The sequence below is a fragment of the Salmo salar genome, chromosome ssa21, assembly GCF_905237065.1.
Source record: "Salmo salar chromosome ssa21, Ssal_v3.1, whole genome shotgun sequence".
Lineage (NCBI taxonomy): Eukaryota > Metazoa > Chordata > Actinopteri > Salmoniformes > Salmonidae > Salmo > Salmo salar.
In genome coordinates this window covers 47,927,410-47,951,600 of record NC_059462.1, presented here as the reverse complement: position 1 = coordinate 47,951,600, position 24,191 = coordinate 47,927,410, and the positions used below count along the sequence as shown (strand labels likewise).

General features: G+C 42.0%; 1 protein-coding gene across 4 annotated transcripts in view; it reads right to left on the bottom strand.

The window, feature by feature from the left end:
• Positions 1–15,519: 15,519 nt before the first annotated feature.
• The window catches only part of glpc (Glycophorin-C), a 41,784-nt gene continuing 33,112 nt past the window's right edge, over positions 15,520–24,191 (bottom strand). For 3 of the 4 annotated variants that reach the window (XM_014165529.2, XM_014165528.2, XM_014165527.2), the window contains exons 3-4: positions 19,490–19,531; positions 15,520–17,961 (exon numbers count right to left, since the gene is read on the bottom strand). In XM_014165529.2, the coding sequence (XP_014021004.1) occupies positions 17,765–17,961; positions 19,490–19,531 (239 nt within the window). In that variant the 3' untranslated portion in view covers positions 15,520–17,764. 4 annotated transcript variants of the gene reach the window in all.

The window sequence follows — 24,191 nt, the reverse complement described above, 5'->3', positions numbered from 1 at the left end:
CCATCAGGTTCTTGGTCACCTCCCTGACCAAGGCCCTTCTCCCCCCGATTGCTCAGTTTGGCCGGGCGTCCAGCTCTAGGAAGTCTTGGTGGTTTGAAACGTCTTCCATTTCAGATTGAAGGAGGCCACTTTGTTCTTGGGGACCTTCAATGCTGCAGAAATGTTTTGGTAGCCTTCCCCAGATCTGTGCCTCGACACAATCCTGTCTCGGAGCTCTACGCACAATTCCTTCAACCTCATGGCATGGTTTTTGCTCTGACATGCAGTGTCAACTGTGGGACCTTATAGACAGGTGTGTGCCTTTCCAAATCATGTCCAATCATTTGAATTTACCACAGGTGGACTCCAATCAAGTTGTAGAAACATCTCAAGGATGATAAATGGAAACAGGATGCACCTGAGCGCAATTTCGAGTCTCATAGCAAGCATCTGACTACTTATGTAAATAAGGTATTTCTGTTTTACGTATTGAATACATTTGTAAACATTTCTAAAAACCTGTTTTTGCTTTGTCATTATGGGGTATTGTGTGTAGATTGTTGAGGATTTTTTCTTTTTTTAATCCATTTTAGAATAAGGCTGTAACGTAAGAATATGTGGAAAGAATCAAGGTGTCTGAAAACTTTCTGAAGGCACTGTATATGCTATTTGTATTTGTTATGGATCCCCATTAGCTGCTGCCAAGGCAGCAGCTACTCCTACTGGGGTCCAGAAAAATTAAGGCAGTTATACAATTTTAAAAACATTACAATACATTCACAGACTGTGTGCCCTCAGGCCCCTACTCCACCACTACCACATATATACAGTACAAAATCCATGTGTATGTGTGTGTATAGTGCGCATGTTATCGTGTGTGTATACATGTCTGTGCCTATGTTTGTGTTCCTTCACAGTCCCCACTGTTCCATAAGGTGTTTTTTTCATTCTAATTTTACTGTTTGCATCAGTTACTTGATGTGGAAAAGAGTTCCATGTAGTCATGGCTCTATCTAGTACTGTGCCACTTTCATTGTCTGTTCTGGACTTGGGGACTGTAAAGACACCTCTTGTGGCATGTCTTGTGGGGTATGCATGAGTCCGAGCTGTGAGCCAGTAGTTCAAACAGACAGCTCGATGCATTCAACATGTCAATACCTCATAAATATAAGCAGTGATGAAGTCAATATCTCTTCCACTTTGAGCCAGGAGAGGTTATCGGCCATACTACTAATATTAGCTCTCCGTGTACATCCAAGGGCCAGCCGTGCTGCCTTGTTCTGAACCAATTGCAATTTTCCTAAGTCCTTTTTTGTGGCACCTGACCACATGACTGAACATTAGTCCAGGTGTGACAAAACTAGGGCCTGTAGGACCTGCCTTGTTGACAGTGCTGTCAAGAAGGTAGAGCAGCGCCTTATTATGGACAGACTTCTCCCCATCTTAGCTACTGTTGTATCAATATGTTTTGACCATGACAGTTTACAATCCAGGGTAAATCCAAGCAGTTTAGTCACATCAACGTGCTCAATTTCCACATTATTTATTACAAGATTTAGATGAGGTTTAAGTGAATGATTTGTCCCAAATACAATGCTTTTAGTTTTAGAAATATTTAGGACTAACTTATTCCTTGCCTTCCACTCTGAATCTAACTGAAACTCTTTGTTAAGTGTTGCAGTAATTTCAGTCGCTGTAGTAGCTGACTTGTATAGTGTTAAGCAATTTCATAAATGTGTCAAGTGCATTGTCTGTTTGCTCCTCATTACACACCACGGACCAACATATATTCTATACATCAATAACATAGGCATCACTACAACACTTATTGTATGACCTCTTATACACTATATTAGGCCCAGCCTTAGAAACGTTGGTTTTCCTAGATATGGCTACAATATTGTCATCACTACATTCGATGGATCTGGATACTGCTTTCAAGCAAATTTATGCAGCATTAGTAAAGATGTGATCAATACATGTTGATGATTTCATTCCTGTGCTGTTTGTAACTACTCGGGTAGGTTGACTGATAACCTGAATCAGGTTGCAGGCACTGGTTACAGTTTGAAGATTTTTCTTGAGTGGGCAGCTTGATGAAAGCCAGTCAATTTTTAACCTGTTGGGGCTACAGGTTAGCAATGAACCCCGAGTCGGGATTGCTAACAAGGCTGGAAATTCAAAACATCAAAAATCGAATAATTTCAATTTCTCAAACAATCAACTATTTTACACAATTTAAAAGATAAACATCTCCTTAATCTAACCACATTGTTCGATTTTCAAAGAGGCTTTACGGCAAAAGCATAAAGTTAGATTATGTTAGGACAGTACATAGCCACAAAAGTACAAACATCCATTTTCAATTCAAGGTCAGGCGTCACCAAAAGCAGAAACCAGCTAGAATTATGCACTAACCTTTGTCAATCTCCATCAGATGACACTCCTAGGACATTATGTTATACAATACATGCATTTTTTGTTCCATCAAGTTCATATTTAGATCCAAAAACAGCATTTTACAGTAGCGTGAAATTCAGATTTTTTTCTTCTCTGAAATGCTTCCGGTGAACATAAAATTACTATTCGAAAACATTGGTAAATTATAATATTGTCATTCAAAGAATAATATATTATCATCTCGTAATTGCTACCGAATGGCCAGATCTCAAAATAACTTTACTGGGAAATCACATTTTGCAATAAACGGGGTGCTATGCTAAGAACAATAAGCTATGCTATACAGTTAGCATCATCTAATATCGATAATAACATTGTAAATATCCCCTTACCTTTGATTATCTCCATCAGAAGGCACTGCCAGGAATCCCAGTTCCAGAACAAATGTGGTTTCTTTTGACAAAGTTCATAATTTATGTCCAAATAACACCAAGTAGTTAGCGTTCATTATGCTCCCACAAAACGTGGTGGGAGGGGGTGTAAAATCCCGCCGAAAAGCTAAAAAAACCTAGTAAATAATCTATTTACGTTCGTTCAAACATGTCAAACGTTGTTTAGCATTAATCTTTTGGTCCATTTTTAACGTTAAACATCAGTAATATTTTCACACAACCTATCCTATGTCTAGATAAACAATTATGACAAACTCACGCTTCTCAGATTTATGCACAGGCGCAAAAAAATGAAGTGACGACATGTCAACTTCCATGCATTCTAATTTGCTCTCTGTTTATCATAGACGCTTCAAACAACTTTATAAAGATCGTTGACATCTAGTGGATGCCGTAGGAGTTGCGAAATGAATCCTTTCTCACTATGGTATCTATAAAACAATGACACTAAATAGTACAGTCACAAAATTCACATTTTTTTAAATCTATTTTTCACAGGTTTTTGCCTGCAATATGAGTTTTGTTATACTTACAGACACCATTCAAACTGTTTTAGAAAATTCAGAGTGTTTTCTATCCGAATGTGTTAATAATATGCATATCCTAGCTTCTGAGTTGGTGTAGGAGGCAGTTAAAAATGGGCACATATTTTTTTCAAAATTTCTCAATACTGCCCCCTAGCCCCAACAGGTTTTAAATCACCCAGAAAATATCTGTTTGTTGATATCACATACATTATCAAGCATTTCACACATGTTATCCAGCTGCTGACTGGTAGCACTTGGTGTCCATAGCAGCTTCCCACTAGAATGGGCTTTAGGTGAGACAGATGAACCTGTAGCCATATTACTTCAACAGTATTTAACATGAGATCCTCTCTAAGCTTTACAGGAATGTGGTTCTGAATATAAACAGCAACACCTCCACCACTGGCATTTCTGTAAATGTTATGACTTTGTATTCCTACCAGTGTACCATCAAAGGTATTATCTAATTGAGTTTCAGAGATAGTCAGAATATGAATGTCATCTGTTATTAGCAAATTATTGATTTCAAAAACATTGTTTCTTAAACTAAATATGTTAACGTGGGCTAATTTGAGCGCTTTTCTTCTGGGGTACTTACTTGCTTTCATTGTTTTACTGGGAAGCTTAGCAGCAGTAGATGTGCTCATGTTATTTATGTTAGTGCAGAGTGAGCTGCACACAGTGGACTTCCTCCTAGGGCACACCGGTTTAGTGCTAACAGTATAAATCTGGTTCATAGGTACAGGATTACTGCATACATTAGCTGTAGGATCAGTAGAGGTATTCAGGGCAGTTAAAGGGAGATAAATTAGGTTGTTTGTATTGTGTCTACCGACGCCGCTGGTGTAATGTACATTTGCTGAAGCATTATGACAACTCTGCGTCACAATGGTAGGGATTAGCTGAGCTGGGTTTGAGTCATTGATAAGTCATTGTCTCTACACAGCCTTATAGTGCTGTGAAAGGATCCAGGAACCTGCGTCACAATAGTAGGGATTAGGCTGAGCTGGATTTGAGTCATTGATAAGTCATTGTCTCTACACAGCCTTATAGTGCTGTGAAAAGATCCAGGATTCCAAATGATTTGGGTGGATCCCATATCCTCCTTATAAAAACTGTTTTGTTTCCAAAAGGTATCAGCATTTTCAAAAAATGTATACCCATTGAGCTGCAGTAATCACATAGCCAGTTGTGAAGAGAAAGAATCCTGCTAAAGTGTTCAATGCCATGATTCAGAGAGGGCACAGGGCCAGATATGATGGGTCTTTTATTAGTGTCTAGCAGATAGTCAATCAGCTCTTTGAAATCCAGTTTCAACTGTTCAGAGCTGCCCTTCATAATGCCATTAAAACCCACCGAAATTACGACTGAATCGATGCCCTGCGTAGTACATTCAGGAGCAGCTTAGTAATGTCATTTACTCCAGCTCTGGGATAGAACACTGTTTTTGCACCAGGAACAGTCACATATCTTACCATGGAGATGCCCAGAATCACGGCTGGCTAGAAGGACGAGGAAATACGCCCACTCCCACTGTTACAGCAGTCGTCAGAAGGAGTGGACCAAAGCGCAGCGTGGTAAGTGTTCATAATTTATTATATATAATGAAACACTTAAACAAAGAAACAAAACGAAAGCCAACAGTTTTGTCATGTCACTGATAACAAAACAGAAAACAACTACCCACAAACACAGGTGGGAAAAGGCTGCCTAAGTATGATTCCCAATCAGAGACAACGATAGGCTGCCTCTGATTAGGAACCATACTCGGCCAAAACAAAGAAATACAATACATAGAATGCCCACCCCATATCACACCCTGACCTAACTAAACAGAGAAAAACGTCTCTCTCAGGTCAGGGCGTGACACCCACGCTCCTCAGGATTCAGAGAACCCTTTATGGATGGGCGAGAGGCATGGCTATGCCATAGCAAAGCCATGCATCGTCTTACTACAACTCTTTTCATTTTTTATCCTGTGTTAGGAAATTACTAGAGAGAATTTCATTATACTCAGCAGAGAACAAAAAGAGAATAAAAAGGTTTTGTTCGGAAGTGTCTTACGTTCGCTAACGTGTGATCGAAAAAAAGTGGCCGCCCTGTGGAGAGTGAATAACTATATTGTCGTGTGTGTCGTATACATGTTTGCAGAGAGTTAATCATACCTGCATCAGCACTAGTTATCAAAGCTAAATGTGCAGGGGAGCCATCTAACTTTTTGGTCTCTAACAAGCCTGCTGTTTGAAACAAGACAACTAATTTCTTTTCAAACTTGGCAATTACAGAGACAAAGAAAAGTTCTGCAGAGTTTTAACATTAATCATAGCCAACAGAGAATAGGGGGGTTGGGAAATTAAAATGAGTTTTGGAGCTTGGGGGTGTATTTCCAGTTTCCATTTCCACCACAATAGAATTAATTGACAAAAAAAATATTTCCTTAGTGTTCTCATTTTTGTTTAGTATCATCCTGGCAGAAAGTCACAAACAATATCTAATGAATGGAGTTGTTCTTTCACTGAGTCAGGGCAGCTATATCTGGAAATGAGGTGTACTTTAATATTGTATTTTTTTTGCAAGGCAATTTAAAAAGCATCATTACAATGTTCCAAGAAATAATCCCACAAATAGTTCCACAAACAGGGTTACAGCACTTATCCATCCTCAGACATTTGTACAGGACTCTCCGGCTCTGACTGAATCATCATTGAGTTCTGCACCAATCCCCCCCAAAATTATAGTCTGTAATGTCCATTCAAAACATTTTATGGACACAAACCACACAATACTTGAAGAATCAATAATGCATTAAAAAACATTTTTTATTATTTAGTAATGTTGAGGTGTAATTTATTAGGCCCAAATCAGGATGGGGAGACCACAATATGTTTGGTTTTCTGTGGCTATCCAAAGAGCATGTCAGTTTATACCTGGAATTGACCTAAGTCAGTGGACAGGCTGCTAGTGAGAAAATACAATTAGGAACCGGTCTGATCCCTGGTTCTCCCTGTCTAGGACAGAGCATCACTTTGGCCTTCACAACTAACTCCATCAGGGTAGGTCTTCCTGCATTTTCATAGTGCCATCAGAAAGTATTCAGACCCCTTGACTTTTTACACATTTTGTTGTGTTACAGCCTGAGTTTAAAATTGATTATATTGAGATTGTTTTGTCACTGGCTTACACACAATACCCTATATTGCCAAAGTGGAATGATGTTTTTTCAAAATGTTTACTAATTAATAAAAAATGAAAAGCTGAAATGTCTTGAGTCAATAAGTATTCAACCTCTTTGTTATGGTAAGCCTAAATAAGTGCAGGAGTAAACATTTGCTTAACAAGTCACATAATAAGTTGCATGAAATCACTCTGTGTGCAATCATTTTGTTTAAGATGATTTCTGAATGACAGCCCCATCGCTGTACCCCACACATATCATTATTTTTGAGGTCCCTCAGTCATGAAGTGAATTTCAAACACAAATTAAACTACAAAGACCAGGGAGGTTTTCCAATGCATCACAAAGAAGGGCACCTGTTGGTAGATGGGTAAAAATAAAAAAGCTTTGAGCATGTTGAGTGTTAAAACAGACAGCTTCAGTCAGCTGATTCTAGCCATCCTTTATGGTTAGTTCTAGTTGGGCAGCTTCATCCAAATACTTACAGTATCACCACATCTCGTTCAGCTTATCAGCAGCCTTGATTCCCAGGACTTCAGTTTCAGTTGGTTTATGACCCCAGCACGCTGTGTGGTCATCCTGATGAGCACTTCCACAGTTTTCCCTCCTGCGGATTGAATTCCTGAACCACATAGTTATGTCAGTTCTCACTGGAGATGATTCTCAGTTATCTGAACCATGAGTGGTCAGATGTGTGTGTGATGTGTGAATGTGGACATCTTCTTCCATTAAACTCCCCTTAACCTGGACATCCGCCTTATCCTTCTTCTGACCAGACATTCTGTAGTGGTTGCTACCGGCCTTAAGCCAGCACCTAACGTTTCTTATTATATTCATGGTCCTTCGATTCTCTACCCTAACCCTTTTCAGTGAGGTTATTAATTACACTTTGGATGGTGTATCAATTTTTAAATTGATTTTACTTTTATTTAACCTCTATGGGCTAGGTGGGACGTTAGCGTCCCACTCTATTCAACAGCCAGTGGATTCGCGTGGCGCGAAATACAAATACCTCAAATGCAATAATTTCAATATTTCAAACATATGACTATTTTACACCATTTGAAAGATAAGACTCTCGTTAATCTAACCACATTGTCCGATTTCAAAAAGGCTTTACAGCGAAAGCAAAACATTAGATTATGTTAGGAGAGTACATAGACACAAATAACCACACAGCCATTTTTCAAGCAAGCATATTTATGTCACAAAAACCCAAAACACAGCTAAATGCAGCACTAACCTTTGATGATCTTGATCAGATGACACTCCTAGGATGTTATGTTATACAATACATGCATGTTTTGTTCAATCAAGTTCATATTTATATCAATAAACAGCTTTTTACATTAGCATGTGATGTTCAGAACTAGCATTCCCACCGAAAACTTCCGGTGAATTTACTAAATTACTCATGATAAACGTTGACAAAATACATAACAATTATTTTAAGAATTATAGATACAGAACTCCTTTATGCAATCGCTATGTCAGATTTTAAAATAGCTTTTCGGCGAAAGCACATTTTGCAATATTCTGAGTACATAGCTCAGCCATCACGGCTAGCTAATTTGACATCTGCCAAGTTCGGAGCAACCTAAACTCAGAATTACTATTAGAAAAATTGGATTACCTTTGCTGTTCTTCGTCAGAATGCACTCCCAGGACTGCTACTTCCACAACAAATGTTGTTGTTGTTCCAAATAATCCATAGTTATGTGCAAATACCCCCGTTTTGTTTGTGCGTTCAGGTCACTATCCAAAGGGTAACGCGCAAGCGCATTTCGAGACCAAAAATTTCAAAATGTTCCTTTACCGTACTTAGAAGCATGTCAAACGCTGTTTAAAATCAATTTTTATGGTATTTTTCTCGTAAAATAGTGATAATATTCCAACCGGACAATGCTGTATTCATTCAAAAAGGAAGAGAAAAAATGGCGAGGTCTCGTGAACGTGCATTTCCAATCTCTTAGCCACCAGGCAGTCCACTGACAAACTGTGCTCCTGTACTCTGCCCGGAGACAGGAGACACGTCAATCCGCATTCTGAACGCTTTAGAGAGCCAATGGAAGCCTTCGAAAGTGCTACATAACCCCACGGGCACTGTAGTTTCGATAGAGAAGCAAAGGGAGAACTACAAAATTGCAGACAGAACACTTCCTGCTTGGAATTTTCTCAGGTTTTTGCCTGCCATATGAGTTCTGTTATACTCACAGACACCATTCAAACAGTTTTAGAAACTTCAGAGTGTTTTCTATCCAAATCTACATATTCTCATTTCTAGGAAAGAGTAGTAACCAGTTTAAATCGGATACGTTTTTTATCCGGCCGTGAAAATACTGCCCCCTAAGCCCAGACAGGTCAGTTGAGAACAAATTCTTATTTTCAATGACAGAGTTAACTGCCCCTTGTTCAGGGGCAGAATGACAGATTTGTACCATGTCAGCTCGGGGATTAGAACTTGCAACCTTTCTAGTTTGCTAGTCCAACACTCTAACCACTAGGCTACCCTGCCACCCCAATACACCAAGTCACCACAAAGATACTGGTGTCCTTTGTAACTCTGTTGCCTGAGAGGAAGGAAATCGCTCAGGGATTTCAACATGAGGCCAATGGTGACTTAATAAAACTACAGAGTTTATTGGCTGTGATAGGAGAAAACGTAGGATGGAAGTTGGAACATCCTAATTGACAACGTGAAAAGAAGGAAGCCTGTACAAAATACAATTATTCCAAAACATGCATCCTGTTTGCAACAAGACACTAAAGTAATAGTGCAAAGCAATTGGGCAAAGCAATTCAATTTTTGCCCTCAATACAAAGTGTTATGTTTGGGGAAAATCCAATCCAATACATTACCGAGTACTACTCTCCATATTTTCAAGCATAGTGGTGGCTGCATCATGCTATGGGTAGGATTTTAATCATTAAGGACAGGGGAGTTTGTCAGAGTAAAAAATCGACAGAATGGAGCTAAGCACAGGCAAAATCCTAGAGGAAAACATGGTTCAGTCTGCTTTCCACCAGAGACTGGGAATTGAATTCTCCTTTCAGCAGGATAATAACTTAAAACACAAGGCATAATCTATACTGGAGTTGCTTACCAAGAAGACTGTCTAATGATGTTCTGTATTATGTAATTCTGTATTATGTTTTATGTTTTGTGCGGACCCCAGGAAGAGTAGCTGCTGCTTTTGCAACAGCTAATGGGGATCCGAAATAAAATACCAAATACCAAATGTTTCTGAGTGGCCAAGTTACAGTTTTTAGTTAAATTTGCTTGAAAATCTGTCAGGACCTGAAAATGGTTGTCTAGCAATGATCAACAACCAATTTGACAGAGCTTGGAGAATTTACATTTACATTTACATTTACATTTAAGTCATTTAGCAGACGCTCTTATCCAGAGCGACTTACAAAATGGTGCATTCACCTTATGATATCCAGTGGAACAACCACTTTACAATAGTGCATCTAAATCTTTTAAGGGGGGGGGGTTAGAAGGATTACTTTATCCTATCCTAGGTATTCCTTAAAGAGGTGGGGTTTCAGGTGTCTCCGGAAGGTGGTGATTGACTCCGCTGTCCTGGCGTCGTGAGGGAGCTTGTTCCACCATTGGGGTGCCAGAGCAGCGAACAGTTTTGACTGGGCTGAGCGGGAACTGTGCTTCCTCAGAGGTAGGGGGCCAGCAGGCCAGTGGTGGATGAACGCAGTGCCCTTGTTTGGGTGTAGGGCCTGATCAGAGCCTGAAGGTATGGAGGTGCCGTTCCCTTCACAGCTCCGTAGGCAATCACCATGGTCTTGTAGCGGATGCGAGCTTCAACTGGAAGCCAGTGGAGAGAGCGGAGGAGCGGGGTGACGTGAGAGAACTTGGGAAGGTTGAACACCAGACGGGCTGCGGCGTTCTGGATGAGTTGTAGGGGTTTAATGGCACAGGCAGGGAGCCCAGCCAACAGCGAGTTGCAGTAATCCAGACGAGAGATGACAAGTGCCTGGATTAGGACCTGCGCCGCTTCCTGTGTGAGGCAGGGTCGTACTCTGCGAATGTTAAAATGTAAAAAATTTAAAAAGGAATAATGTGCAAACGTTGCACCATCCAGGTGTAGAAAGCTCTTAGAGACTTACCCAGAAAGACTCACAGCTGTCATCGCTGCCAAAGGTGCTTCTACAAAGTATTGACTCAGGGGTGTGTATTTAATTTTCAATAATTGTGCAACATTTTCTAAAAACATGTTTTTACTTTGTCGTTATGGGGTACTGTGTGTAGATTGGTAAGAAAACCCCCTGATTTAATACATTTTGAATTCAGCCTGTAACACAACAAAATGTGAAATAAGTCAATGGGCCTAAATACGTTCTGAAGGCACTGTAGCTGGTTTAGCTCTCTCGTTATCTCTTAGTGTATGTAATTAACTAGTTATTAACCAATGATAAAGTAATTCAGGGAGCAATGAGTCATATTCAGTATTTTGGTAAGGGCACATTGGTGATTCAATTCGTACAGTCAGAGTTGCTTCCTTAGACATCGTTTGTTCTATGTTTTCCTCTGTCAGTGTACTTGAGAGCAGAGGAAGAATTTGAGCTTGCTGACAAATTTGTTGAGAAGTTTCTTCATTCCAGAATATCTTTCGTTACAGTAAGTCAATAGTTTGTTTTGTGAGCTTGCAGAGAACTTCTGTCAGTTCACTTCCTTGACTTTCTAAATAGACACTTTGGAGAAGATTCCATTGCTGTTTGTGAATTCCAAGTCTGTATTCCAGGAATACTTTTTCCACAGAAGGCATAGCTATGGTTCCTTATATCCTCATGAGATGCTTTTTTTCTGACAGGTCCCCAAAGGAAGATGTTCCGCATGACAAATTAAGAGTTTCTTTCAATAACGATATATAGCCATTTTCAGAAATGTTGGAAAATTATTGTTTATTGTTAAAATAAATTATGAAAGAGATTGGAGTTTTTACACAACTCAATATTAGGAAGATGTTGCTAATGTTTGGTATACTCAGTGTTCTGTTTCAAATGTGTCACTTGAAGGTTTCATTTCAGAGAAACAAATAATGTATATTTTTTACATTTTACACAGTCAAATGTAACAAATAGCATTCTTTTTATAAAGAACTATACAAATAATATATTTGAAACAATATTTATAGTCTATTCACACACCTGTGCATCAGTCTAATTAACATAAGAAAATCAAAATCAGTCAGCTAGAGTTTGGCTGCGTCTCAATCCACTGCATCCACCTATGTCGGGCTTTCGCATCTGCGCTGGAAAGTGGCAGAGATACAGTGCTGTTTGTCAGACCAGGACACATCCCAAAAATCGGTCTTCTCATGAAAACGTCTGTAGTGTCTGAATGGTTTGGCCTACTAACTAATATAACCAAATAGAAAGATGTAAAGATGAGACTCTCACGAACACGGTGATGTTCTCCTCTATGACCCACACGGAACTCGTCTGAAGTCGGTACCGCCGATGTGCCAACTTCTGTCTGTAGCATCCAAACCATTTTGGCCACAAACTAATATGACCCCACTATGAACACAAGTGCCATGGGACTCGTCTGAAGGCCACCAGGTAATGGTTTAAAAAATGAATGGAAGTATGGAGGTAGTTTTGTGCCAACAAACAAAAAAGGGGGTAAATATGTGTATTTCTAAAATATTTCCTGAGCTTTCTTATTTCTCCTAGATTTATGACAGACTCTTCAAAACCTTATTCCTTATCATTTATTTTTTGACTGTCTTTTTTGCAATTGATGATGATGTTATTTAATGAGTTTCCATGGGCTGTAGTAGTAAAGATCAAATTCAATATTTTATAATATATTTTTACAAATATTTTTCGGGGGATACCTGCAGGGATCCTAAAAATTTAAATCCAATAGATAAATGATCCATGGTATGACATCTTAAAACAATTCCATATGTTTACATTTTACATTTAAGTAATTTAGCAGATTCTCTTATGCAGAGCAACTTACAGTAAGTGCATTAACCTTAAGATACGGAGGACAGGGTGTCACGTCCTGACCAGCAGATGGAGCTATTGTATTAGTTTTGGGGTCAGGACGTGGCAGTTTTTGTATGTGAATGATTGTGTTGTTGATTGGGACTTCCAATTGAAGGCAGGTGTGTTGAGTTGCCTTTGATTGGAAGTCCTATATAGGTGTGTGTGTTTTTCTTTGGGGTTGTGGGTGGTTGTTTTTGCACTGCGTTTAATAGCCTGCAGAACTGTTGCTGTTGTCACCTTTATTGTTTTGTCAAGTGGATGCTTTACTCCTTTTTTGAAATTAAATCTGAGTATTCACATACCTGCTGCGCCTTGGTCTTCTCTCCATGACAACTTCTGTTACAGAACCACCCACCAAAGGACCAAGCAGCAGAAGAGGAGGAAGCCATGGGAGAAAAAAATGGAGGAATGGACCTGGCAGGACGAAAGACAATTCTGGGAGGACAAGTTAAGGGAGCTAAGGGAACCCGAGAGGCAGCCCCAACATTTTTTTTGGGGGGGGGGCACACGGGTAGTTTGGCCAGGCCAGGGAAGAGCCGTAAGCCAGCTACCCGTGACTACAGGGAGGTGCGTATGAGGTGGAGGGCGCCATGTTACGCTGAGGTACGCACCATCTCGCCTATACGGAAGCACAGCCCAGTCCGCCCAGTACCAGCACCCCGCAGGTGCCAGGGCAAGGTGAGCATCGAGCCGGAAGGGGTGATGCCAACCCTGCACTCAAGACCGCCAGTGCGCCCTTTCGGTCCGGTGTTTCCCGCTAGACGCACTAGCATGGAGGTGCGTGTCTCCAGGCTGGCACGTCCAGTACCAGCCCCACGCATCAGGAGTCTAGTGCGTCAGCCCAGCCTCGCCAGTCAACAGTCACCAGAGCTGCCCGCCAGTCAACAGTCACCAGAGCTGCCCGCCAGTCAACAGTCACCAGAGCTGCCCGCCAGTCAACAGTCACCAGAGCTGCCCGCCAGTCGTAAGTCGCCAGAGCTGCCCGCCAGTCAAGAGTCACCAGAGCCGCCCACTAGTCAGGAGCCGCCAGAGCCGCCCGCTAGTCAGGAGCCGCCAGAGGGGCCCGGCTGCCCAGAGCTGCCAGAGTAGCCAGACTGCCCGGAACTGCCAGAGTGGCCAGACTGCCCGGAACTGCCAGAGTGGCCAGACTGCCCGGAACTGCCAGAGTGGCCAGACTGCCCGGAGCTGCCAGAGTGGCCAGACTGCCCGGAGCTGCCAGAGTGGCCAGACTGCCCGGAGCTGCCAGAGTGGCCAGACTGCCCGGAGCTGCCAGAGTGGCCAGACTGCCCGGAGCTGCCAGAGTGGCCAGACTGCCCGGAGCTGCCAGAGTGGCCAGACTGCCCGGAGCTGCCAGAGTGGCCAGACTGCCCGGAGCTGCCAGAGTGGCCAGACTGCCCGGAGCTGCCCTCCTGTCCTCCGGCCCAGCCCGAGTGGCCCTCCTGCCCAGCCCGAGTGGCCCTCCTGCCCTCCGGCCCAGCCCGAGTGGCCCTCCTGCCCCCCGGCCCAGCCCGAGTGGCCCTCCTGCCCTCCGGCCCAGCCCGAGTGGCCCTCCTGCCCTCCGGCCCAGCCCGAGTGGCCCTCCTGCCCTCCTGCCCAGCCCGAGTGGCCCGCCTGTCCTCCGGCCCAGCCCGAGTGGTCCGTCTGCCAGGGTCAGCCCGAGTGGCCCGTCTGCCCGGTGCAGCTATCGGCGCCACCAAAGTGGGCGATGCCGAAGGTGGAGCGAGGTCCATGTCCTGCACCTGAGCCACCTCCAGGATAGGTGGGTTGGGGAGGGAGGGTGTAGCACAGTGCCGTCGGTGACGGCAGCCACCCTCCCTTCCCTCCCTTATTGTTTAGGGGTTAGTGTTTATGGGTTTTTTGTTGGTGTTTTCTGTTGGTAGGTGCATTCCGGGGTCTGCACCTTGAGGGGGGGGGGTACTATCACGTCCTGACCAGCAGATGGAGCTATTGTATTAGTTTTGGGGTCAGGACGTGGCAGTTTTTGTATGTGAATGATTGTGTTGTTGATTGGGACTTCCAATTGAAGGCAGGTGTGTTGAGTTGCCTTTGATTGGAAGTCCTATATAGGTGTGTGTGTTTTTCTTTGGGGTTGTGGGTGGTTGTTTTTGCACTGCGTTTAATAGCCTGCAGAACTGTTGCTGTTGTCACCTTTATTGTTTTGTCAAGTGGATGCTTTACTCCTTTTTTGAAATTAAATATGAGTATTCACATACCTGCTGCGCCTTGGTCTTCTCTCCATGACAACTTCTGTTACACAGGGCTTGTCTGTCCTCCGTAAATAGAAAACAAATTGTGCAGGCTACTTTTATGTAGGTTTTAGATTATGGTGATATTATCTATATGCATGCATCGGCAAACACATTAAAACCACTGGATGCTATTTACCATTGTGCACTCAGGTTTATCACGGGTGATAGTTACAAAACTCATCACTGTATCCTATATCAACATGTGGGTTGGGCCTCTATCTGTGAGGCGAGAGCAACATGCTCTCTTGTTTATTTATAAAGCACTTCTTTTAAAACTACCTCCATATATATCATCATTAATTTCCACTAGATATACTAATTTTAAAACCAGATCACAGATGTGGATTACATTAGAGACTCCTGCGGTCTCCACAGAGTTGGGTAGGACTGCCTTTAGTTCCTTTGCACCTTATTTATGGAACAAACTGCAGATCCAACTTAAGTTAGACACTCTGGTGTCCCTTGCCCATTTCAAAAATGTTATGGAGGATGAATATGATGTTGTCTGTGATTGTTTCTGTTGAATTGTGTCTTTGTTTTGTATGTTTGAAATGTTCTTGTCTGTATGCCTAAAACTGTACATGTCAACATGTTTACACAGGGCACAGCCGTAAAAGAGATCCAGGTCTCAGTCTGTTTTCCCTGTTAAAATAAAGATAATAAAAAAAAGATAGCTAGGTGACACAACCACATATCACAGTCAAATAAACAGCATATGAACATTCCATTCCAGCTAAACAGTTGATATGTAGCGTTTAGCATTTATTTAAACATTTTTTATACACATCTATAATCAATGAATAAAACATCTGAGAACAGTAATATTTTCCACACACATGTATAAGCAATAATTTCTGATGAAAAAACACAAATGTGAAAAATTGGTGGATATAACATTTTGGAAATCAACTCTTCAAATATAGCCTCCTAATAGCAAAGGCCATGTTTTCTATCTACAGTGGGCTCCAAAATGACTGGCAACCCTGACTGGCAATGCACAAACAATACTTAAAATAATATAAACAATATAATTATAGAGATAAACTCAAAATAACAACATGTGAAAAATACTGTACTTTATTAATGTTTCAATGGAACCCACCAAGATAATACAATTATTTAATACAAAACACATTTCACCAAAATCAAGGTTTCATAATTATTGGCACTCCTCATTTAGCACTTAGTGCCACCACCTCTGGCAAGGATAACAACATGGTCTTTTCCTGTAATGTTTGACAAGGTTAAGGAACACATTTGTAGGGATTTTGGACCATTCCTCTATGCAGATCCTTTCAAGATCCTTCACATTCTCGGGTTTGCGCTTCTCAACTGCCCTCTTCAACTCAGCCCACAGGATTTCGATTGGATTGAGGTCCGGCGACTGAGATGGCCATGGCAGAACATTGATTTTGTTGTCACAGAACCATTTCTGTGTGGATCTTGAGGTATGTTTTGGGTCAATGTCTTGTTGGAAAGTCCACATACGGCCAAGTCCCAGCCTTCTGGCAGAGGCAACCAGATTGTCAGCCAAAATTGCCTGGTACTTGGTGGAATTCATTATGTCATCAATCTTAACCAGTGCCTCTGGACCTCTGGAATTAAAACAGCCCCAAAACATCACTGACCCACCACCATATTTCACCGTGAGTATGAGGTGCCTGTCCTTGTATGCATCTCTGTTTTGACGCCAAACATACCGATGCTGACCAAAACGTTCCATTTTGGTCTCATCTGACCAGAGCACCTTCTTCCAGTCATAATTTAAATGACATTTGGAAAACTCCAAGCGCTTGCGTCTGTGTCTTGGGGTCATTAATTAAGGGTTTTCTTCTGGCAACCCTTCCAAAGAGCCTGTGGTTGTGGAGGTGGCGTCTGATGGTGATTTCTTTAAACCTGGTGACCCCAAGACGCCACCAAGGCCTGCAATTCTTTCACAGTGATTCTTGGGGATTTTGTTGCTTCTCTCACGATCCTCCTCCCTATCCTGGGGGGCAAAATGCATTTGCGTCCTCTACCCGTGAGGTTTTCAACTGTTCCATATCTTTTGATTTTTTGAATAATTGCCCTGACAGTGCTCAGTGGTATATTCAATCGTTTGTGGATATTCTTGTAGACTTTACCAGATTTATGAAGGTCTACGACCATCTGTCTCTTTTGAACTGCCAGTTCTTTTCTTTTCTTCATGGTGTTGGATGACAGTGGGATATTGCATGTGTGTTACCTCATTTTTATACCCTAGTGAAACAGGAAGTGATGTAATGGCTCAATATCGTTCCTTAACACTTAGATAAACTTAAATAAGTGGGATTTAATTCCTGGTTTAATGTTGGTAGATGTTATTTACAATAGTATTTAACGGTGCCATTAATTGTGAAACTTTGATTTGGAGGACAATTATTTTTAATTAAATCAATAAATGATTTTGTTGGGTTCCATTGAAACATTAATAAAGTACAGTATTTTTCACGTTGTTATTTTGAGTTTATCTCTATAATTATATTGTTTATATTTTTTTAAGTATTGTTTGTGCATTGCCAGTCAGGGGTGCCAGTAATTTTGGAGCCCACTGTATATGTTTGGTGATATGCCAAATATATTACAGAGGAAAACTGGTAGAGGGGAAGAATACTGAATTAATATTATTGTTATTAAGATGCATCTTTGGTAAATTGTTGTCTATTCAGTCACTGATCAGAGTCTCATCAGGAAAAGAGACCTTTAGCCAGTCTCATCAGGAAAAGAGACCTTTAGCCAGTCTCATCAGGAAAAGAGACCTTTAGCCAGTCTCATCAGGAAAAGAGACCTTTAGCTATAGAAGCAGATCATCTTTAACTGATAGGACATTATTCACTTAAGTACAACAAGGTCATTTTCATCCAGTCTCCAGACTTTCTATTCTCCAACCCCAAAATACCTAGAGTCCATAGCCTAAAGTCCATTGTAAACAGCAGGGGACGCCACTGCTCAGATAAAGTACTCCTTCTTGCTCTCGTCCATGGCATCCTGCAGAGCCGGGTCGCCCCGGAGCGCCGCATCCGCTGTTTCGGCAAACTCAGTGCCCTTGGCCTCGTTGGTGTGGTAGGTGCCCTTGTGCCGGTACATATAGCGGATTACTACCACCGCCAGGCACACCAACACCAGGACCACAGCAGCAATGACAGCTGCAAATAGAGATGAGAATGTTATAGCAAGGACTTTTGCCTCACAATGACAATGGCAAAATACAATGGGGATTTTTTTTCACAATAGCCCACAATTCTGCACAGGTAGGACTTCGACCTTGAAGTGCCATTGATCTTTGAAATGGCAAGGTCATTGGAATGTATGTGGATCAGAAGAAGACTGCTCCCTGATTAGACGGTAAACACCAACCCAAAAAGGGATATACACCTCTAAAATACACATCAAGCTCCAACCTGCCAACAAAGTGCAGTGCAAAACAAAAGTTTGTTATGTAGTGTTCAGAGATTATAGGCCTAACCAGAGTGTACAGGCTTAACCAGGGTGTACAGGCTTAACCAGAGTGTACAGGCTTAACCAGAGTGTACAGGCTTAACCAGGGTGTACAGGCTTAACCAGGGTGTACAGGCTTAACCAGGGTGTACAGGCTTAACCAGGGTGCACAGGCTTAACCAGAGTGTACAGGCTTAACCAGAGTGTACAGGCTTAACCAGGGAGTACAGGCTTAACCAGGGTGTACAGGCTTAACCAGAGTGTACAGGCTTAACCAGAGTGTACAGGCTTAACCAGGGTGTACAGGCTTAACCAGGGTGTACAGGCTTAACCAGGGTGTACAGGCTTAACCAGAGTGTACAGGCTTAACCAGGGTGTACAGGCTTAACCAGGGTGTACAGGCCTAACCAGATTGTACAGGCTTAACCAGGGTGTACAGGCTTAACCAGGGTGTACAGGCCTAACCAGGGTGTACAGGCTTAACCAGAGTGTACAGGCCTAACCAGGGTGTACAGGCTTAACCAGGGTGTACAGGCTTAACCAGGGTGTACAGGCTTAACCAGAGTGTACAGGCTTAACCAGGGTGTACAGGCTTAAACAGCTGTTTCTCTGTTATTTTCAAATAAGAATTGTTCAATCAAAGTTCAACGTGATGTTTGCCAACAGTGAATGGTAGCAGTACTGTGATAGGAGAGACAGTTTGTCCTACAGTGAACCGTTAAGTTTGAAAGAGCTGCCTGAGGCAGAAAACCACAACTTGTGAAGATGTTTTGTGACTTAATTGTCTATTTTGTGGAATGCCAGTTTCTTGGTAATAAAAAGGCAGTTTCAGGCTAGATTCTAATTTGAACACATTACTGGCAGAAGAAGAACAGTGTCTTTTTAAATGCATATTTCGTGGTCTGTTACAGCTGTTGGCAGACAACGGCAATATTTTGTGCCATAAAAATAACAGTAGCATTACATTTTAAATTTGGCCCGTTGGTTGACTGACTTCAAAAAATGGCTTTATATAGCTCTGTTCCAAAACATTTAGCAGACTCTGCTTGCTTTCTGAAAGAAAGAGAAAGAGATGTCTTTGTGTTGCATGCATCACCATCATTAAATTTAGGAGGATGTCTGCCTCCAGCATCAAATCTCTCAGCAACATCAATGTGGATGAGGTTTGCAGAGGGAGGCAAGGCATGGAAGGCCTTTGAATGTTCTGAGCATGAGAGGAACTCTATTATAACTCACCTCCTAGTATGGCATCCAAGTATCCATCGTCCACGTCGTAATCTAAGAAGGCAAAAATAAAGGGATTTCAGATCATGTGCTAATATACTGTAGGTTACATACATAAGTTACATACAGTACAGTGTGTAGTTATTATTACCTTCAATTTATGCCATGTATCTTGAACCACATTCATATTTATTTTCCACAGACTTTTTTTAACATGTGAATCTTTCAGGAGGCTTTTTATAGACAGCTGTCTCCCTGGTGTGTGTGCAGAGAGGTTTTTCTGTATCTGTCACCGGGGGACAGACAAAACTCTCATTGGAGAAAGTGATTAAAGGTAATCATGAATTATAGCGCATGCAACATCTGCCCGCCTTGACTTGACTTTCTTTGAAGGACAGTGAAAGAGTCAGTCAGCCAGAGACGAAACTATGTCATCTATAAAAACACAACGTGAGATCCAAAATGGAGATCGATCCTCACACGCTTGAGAAAGCGCTATAGCTAAAGAAATATATTTTTTCTTCATTACATCCCCAAAGTGCGCAATTAAAAGGCAGCCTCATTAATGCCTAATCACCCAAAACATCTAGGTGTTCGCCCACTCATTAGATCCTCATCACGATGCAATGTTTACAATGTGGACATATTCTCAGCAAATAAAGGGGCATTACAGAACCTGTTCATTGGGACGAAGGGAGAGACATTTAACAACAGATCCCAGTGTGTACTGTAGTTACAGCCTAAGTGAAGCAGCTATGGTGGGAAAGGGACAACTCTTAACATCACCATGGGTGTGGCTCTTTCACTAACTAAATCACAATATTTTTCTTAAATTCATTAAAAACGAAGAGCTTTAGGACTATGGACTTTGACAAATGCTTGCCTGTTCCAGGTGGCCTCGATATGCATGTAGGAATCCCAGAACCGTCATTAACTCTTGATTGGCCATTTTAGATGTAGACTCACAGACCTTCTCTGCTCCCTGGAATATATAACATTACTCAGAATGCGAAAACTCAAAACACATAATCGAAAAATCAGTGGTTATGAAGGCTGCTACTACTGTACACTCAGACCTATGAATGTACTGGAATAGCAGGTAGGACTTGGTTGTGGAATGCAGAGCAAGAGTAAGAAGACAATATTACTTTCACTCCAGAAACGTATAATCATAATAGTCTCCTCACTGTCTAACTTTGTAGTAATAGTTGCTGAAACAATATTTTTACATAATTACACAACAGGTATAACTGATATATACTGCTCAAAAAAATAAAGGGAACACTTAAACAACACATCCTAGATCTGAATGAAAGAAATAATCTTATTAAATACTTTTTTCTTTACATAGTTGAATGTGCTGACAACAAAATCACACAAAAATAATCACTAGAAATCCAATTTATCAACCCATGGAGGTCTGGATTTGGAGTCACACTCAAAATTAAAGTGGAAAACCACACTACAGGCTGATCCAACTTTGATGTAATGTCCTTAAAACAAGTAAAAATGAGGCTCAGTAGTGTGTGTGGCCTCCACGTGCCTGTACGACCTCCCTACAATGCCTGGGCATGCTCCTGATGAGGTGGCGGATGGTCTCCTGAGGGATCTCCTCCCAGACCTGGACTAAAGCATCCGCCAACTCCTGGACAGTCTGTGGTGCAACGTGGCGTTGGTGGATGGAGCAAGACATGATGTCCCAGATGTGCTCAATTGGATTCATGTCTGGGGAACGGGCGGGCCAGTCCATAGCATCAATGCCTTCCTCTTGTAGGAACTGCTGACACACTCCAGCCACATGAGGTCTAGCATTGTCTTGCATTAGGAGGAACCCAGGGCCAACCGCACCAGCATATGGTCTCACAAGGGGTCTGAGGATCTCATCTCGGTACCTAATGGCAGTCAGGCTACCTCTGGCGAGCACGTGGAGGGCTGTGCGGCCCCCCAAAGAAATGCAACCCCACACCATGACTGACCCACCGCCAAACCGGTCATGCTGGAGGATGTTGCAGGCAGCAGAACGTTCTCCACGGCGTCTCCAGACTCTGTCACGTCTGTCACGTGCTCAGTGTGAACCTGCTTTCATCTGTGAAGAGCACAGGGCGCCAGTGGCGAATTTGCCAATCTTGGTGTTCTCTGGCAAATGCCAAACGTCCTGCACGGTGTTGGGCTGTCAGCTCAACCCCCACCTGTGGACGTCGGGCCCTCATACCACCCTCATGAAGTCTGTTTCTGACCGTTTGAGCAGACACATGCACATTTGTGGCCTGCTGGAGGTCATTTTGCATGGCTCTGGCAGTGCTTCTCCTGCTCCTCCTTGCACAAAGGCGGAGGTAGCAGTCCTGCTGCTGGGTTGTTGCCCTCCTACGGCCTCCTCCACGTCTCCTGATGTACTGGCCTGTCTCCTGGTAGCGCCTCCATGCTCTGGACACTTCGCTGACAGACACAGCAAACATTCTTGCCACAGCTCGCATTGATGTGCCATCCTGGATGAGCTGCACTACCTGAGCCACTTGTGTGGGTTGTAGACTCCGTCTCATGCTACCACTAGAGTGAAAGCACCGCCAGCATTCAAAAGTGACCAAAACATCAACCAGGAAGCATAGGAACTGAGAAGTGGTCTGTGGTCCCCACCTGCAGAACCACTCCTTTATTGGGGGTGTCTTGCTAATTGCCTATAATTTCCACCTGTTGTCTATTCCATTTGCACAACAGCATGTGGAATTTATTGTCAATCAGTGTTGCTTCCTAAGTGGACAGTTTGATTTCACAGAAGTGTGATTGACTTGGAGTTACATTGTGTTGTTTAAGTGTTCCCTTTATTTTTTTGAGCAGTGTACTTACAAAATGCATGTAGGCAATGTTGCTCAATATTTAGTTACAAAACTGCACTCTTTCAACTTACCCAGAAAGACTGTAACAACTGTAATCGCTGCCAAAGGTGATTCTAACATGTATTGACTCAAGGGTGTGAATACTTACAGTACCAGTCAAAAGTTTGGACACACCTATTCATTCAAGGGTTTTTCTTTATTTCTACTATTTTCTACATTGTAGAATAATAGTGAAGACATCAAAACTATGAAATAACACATATGGAATCATGTAGTAACCAAAAAAGTGTTGAACAAATCAAAATATATTTGAGATTCTTCAAAGTAACCACCCTTCGCCTTGATGACAGCTTTGCACACTCTTGGCATTCTCTGAACCAGAATAATTAGGTAGTCACATGGAATGCATTTCAATAAACAGGTGTGCCTTGTTAACCTGTTAGGGCTAGGGGGCAGTATTGACACGGCCGGATAAAAAACATACCCGATTTAATCTGGTTACTACTCCTGCCCAGTAACTAGAATATGCATATAATTATTGGCTTTGGATAGAAAAAACCCTAAAGTTTCTAAAACTGTTTGAATGGTGTCTGTGAGTATAACAGAACTCAAATGGCAGGCCAAAACCTGAGAAGGTTTCAGGCAGGAAGTGGCCTGTCTGACAAGTTGTGTTTCATCTTGGCTCTTTTTATTGAAGACTGAGGATCTTTGCTCTAACGTGACACTTCCTACGGCTCCCATAGGCTCTCAGAGCCCGGGAAAAAGCTGAACGATATCGAGGCAGCCTCTGGCTAATACACATTATCGCTTTTGGCAAGTGGCCGATCAGAGTACTATGGGCTTAGGCGCGTGCCCGAGTCGACCCCATGCTTTATTTTCTTTCGTCTGTTTACCTAAACGCAGATTACCGGTCGGAATATTATCGCTTTTTTATGAGAAAAATGGCATAAAAATTGATTTTAAACAGCGGTTGACATGCTTCGAAGTACGGTAATGGAATTTTTACAATTTTTTTGTCATGAATTGCGCCATGCTCGTCACCCTTATTTACCCTTTCGTATAGTGTCTTGAACGCACGAACAAAACGCCGCTGTTTGGATATAACTATGGATTATTTTGAACCAAACCGACATTTGTTATTGAAGTAGAAGTCCTGGGAGTGCATTCTGACGAAGACAGCAAAGGTAATAACATTTTTCTTATAGTAAATCTGACTTTGGTGAGTGCTAAACTTGCTGGGTGTCTAAATAGCTAGCCCTGTGATGCCGGGCTATCTACTGAGAATACTGCAAAATGTGCTTTCACCGAAAAGCTATTTTAAAATCGGACATATCGAGTGCATAGAGGAGTTCTGTATCTATAATTCTTAAAATAATTGTTATGCTTTTTGTGAACGTTTATCGTGAGTAATTTAGTAAATTCACCGGCAGTGTTCGGTGGGAATGCTAGTCACATGCTAGTCACATGCTAATGTAAAAAGCTGGTTTTTGATATAAATATGAACTTGATTGAACAAAACATGCATGTATTGTATAACATAATGTCCTAGGGTTGTCATCTGATGAAGATCATCAAAGGTTAGTGCTGCATTTAGCTGTGGTTTGGGTTTATGTGACATTATATGCTAGCTTGAAAAATGGGTGTCTGATTATTTCTGGCTGGGTACTCTGCTGACATAATCTAATGTTTTGCTTTCGTTGTAAAGCCTAGTTGAAATCGGACAGTGTGGTTAGATTAACGAGAGTCTTGTCTTTAAAATGGTGTAAAATAGTCATATGTTTGAAAAATTGAAGTTTTTGCATTTTTGAGGTTTTTGAATAACGCGCCACTGGATTACACTGGCTGTTACGTAGGTGGGACAATTTGGTGCCACCTACCCT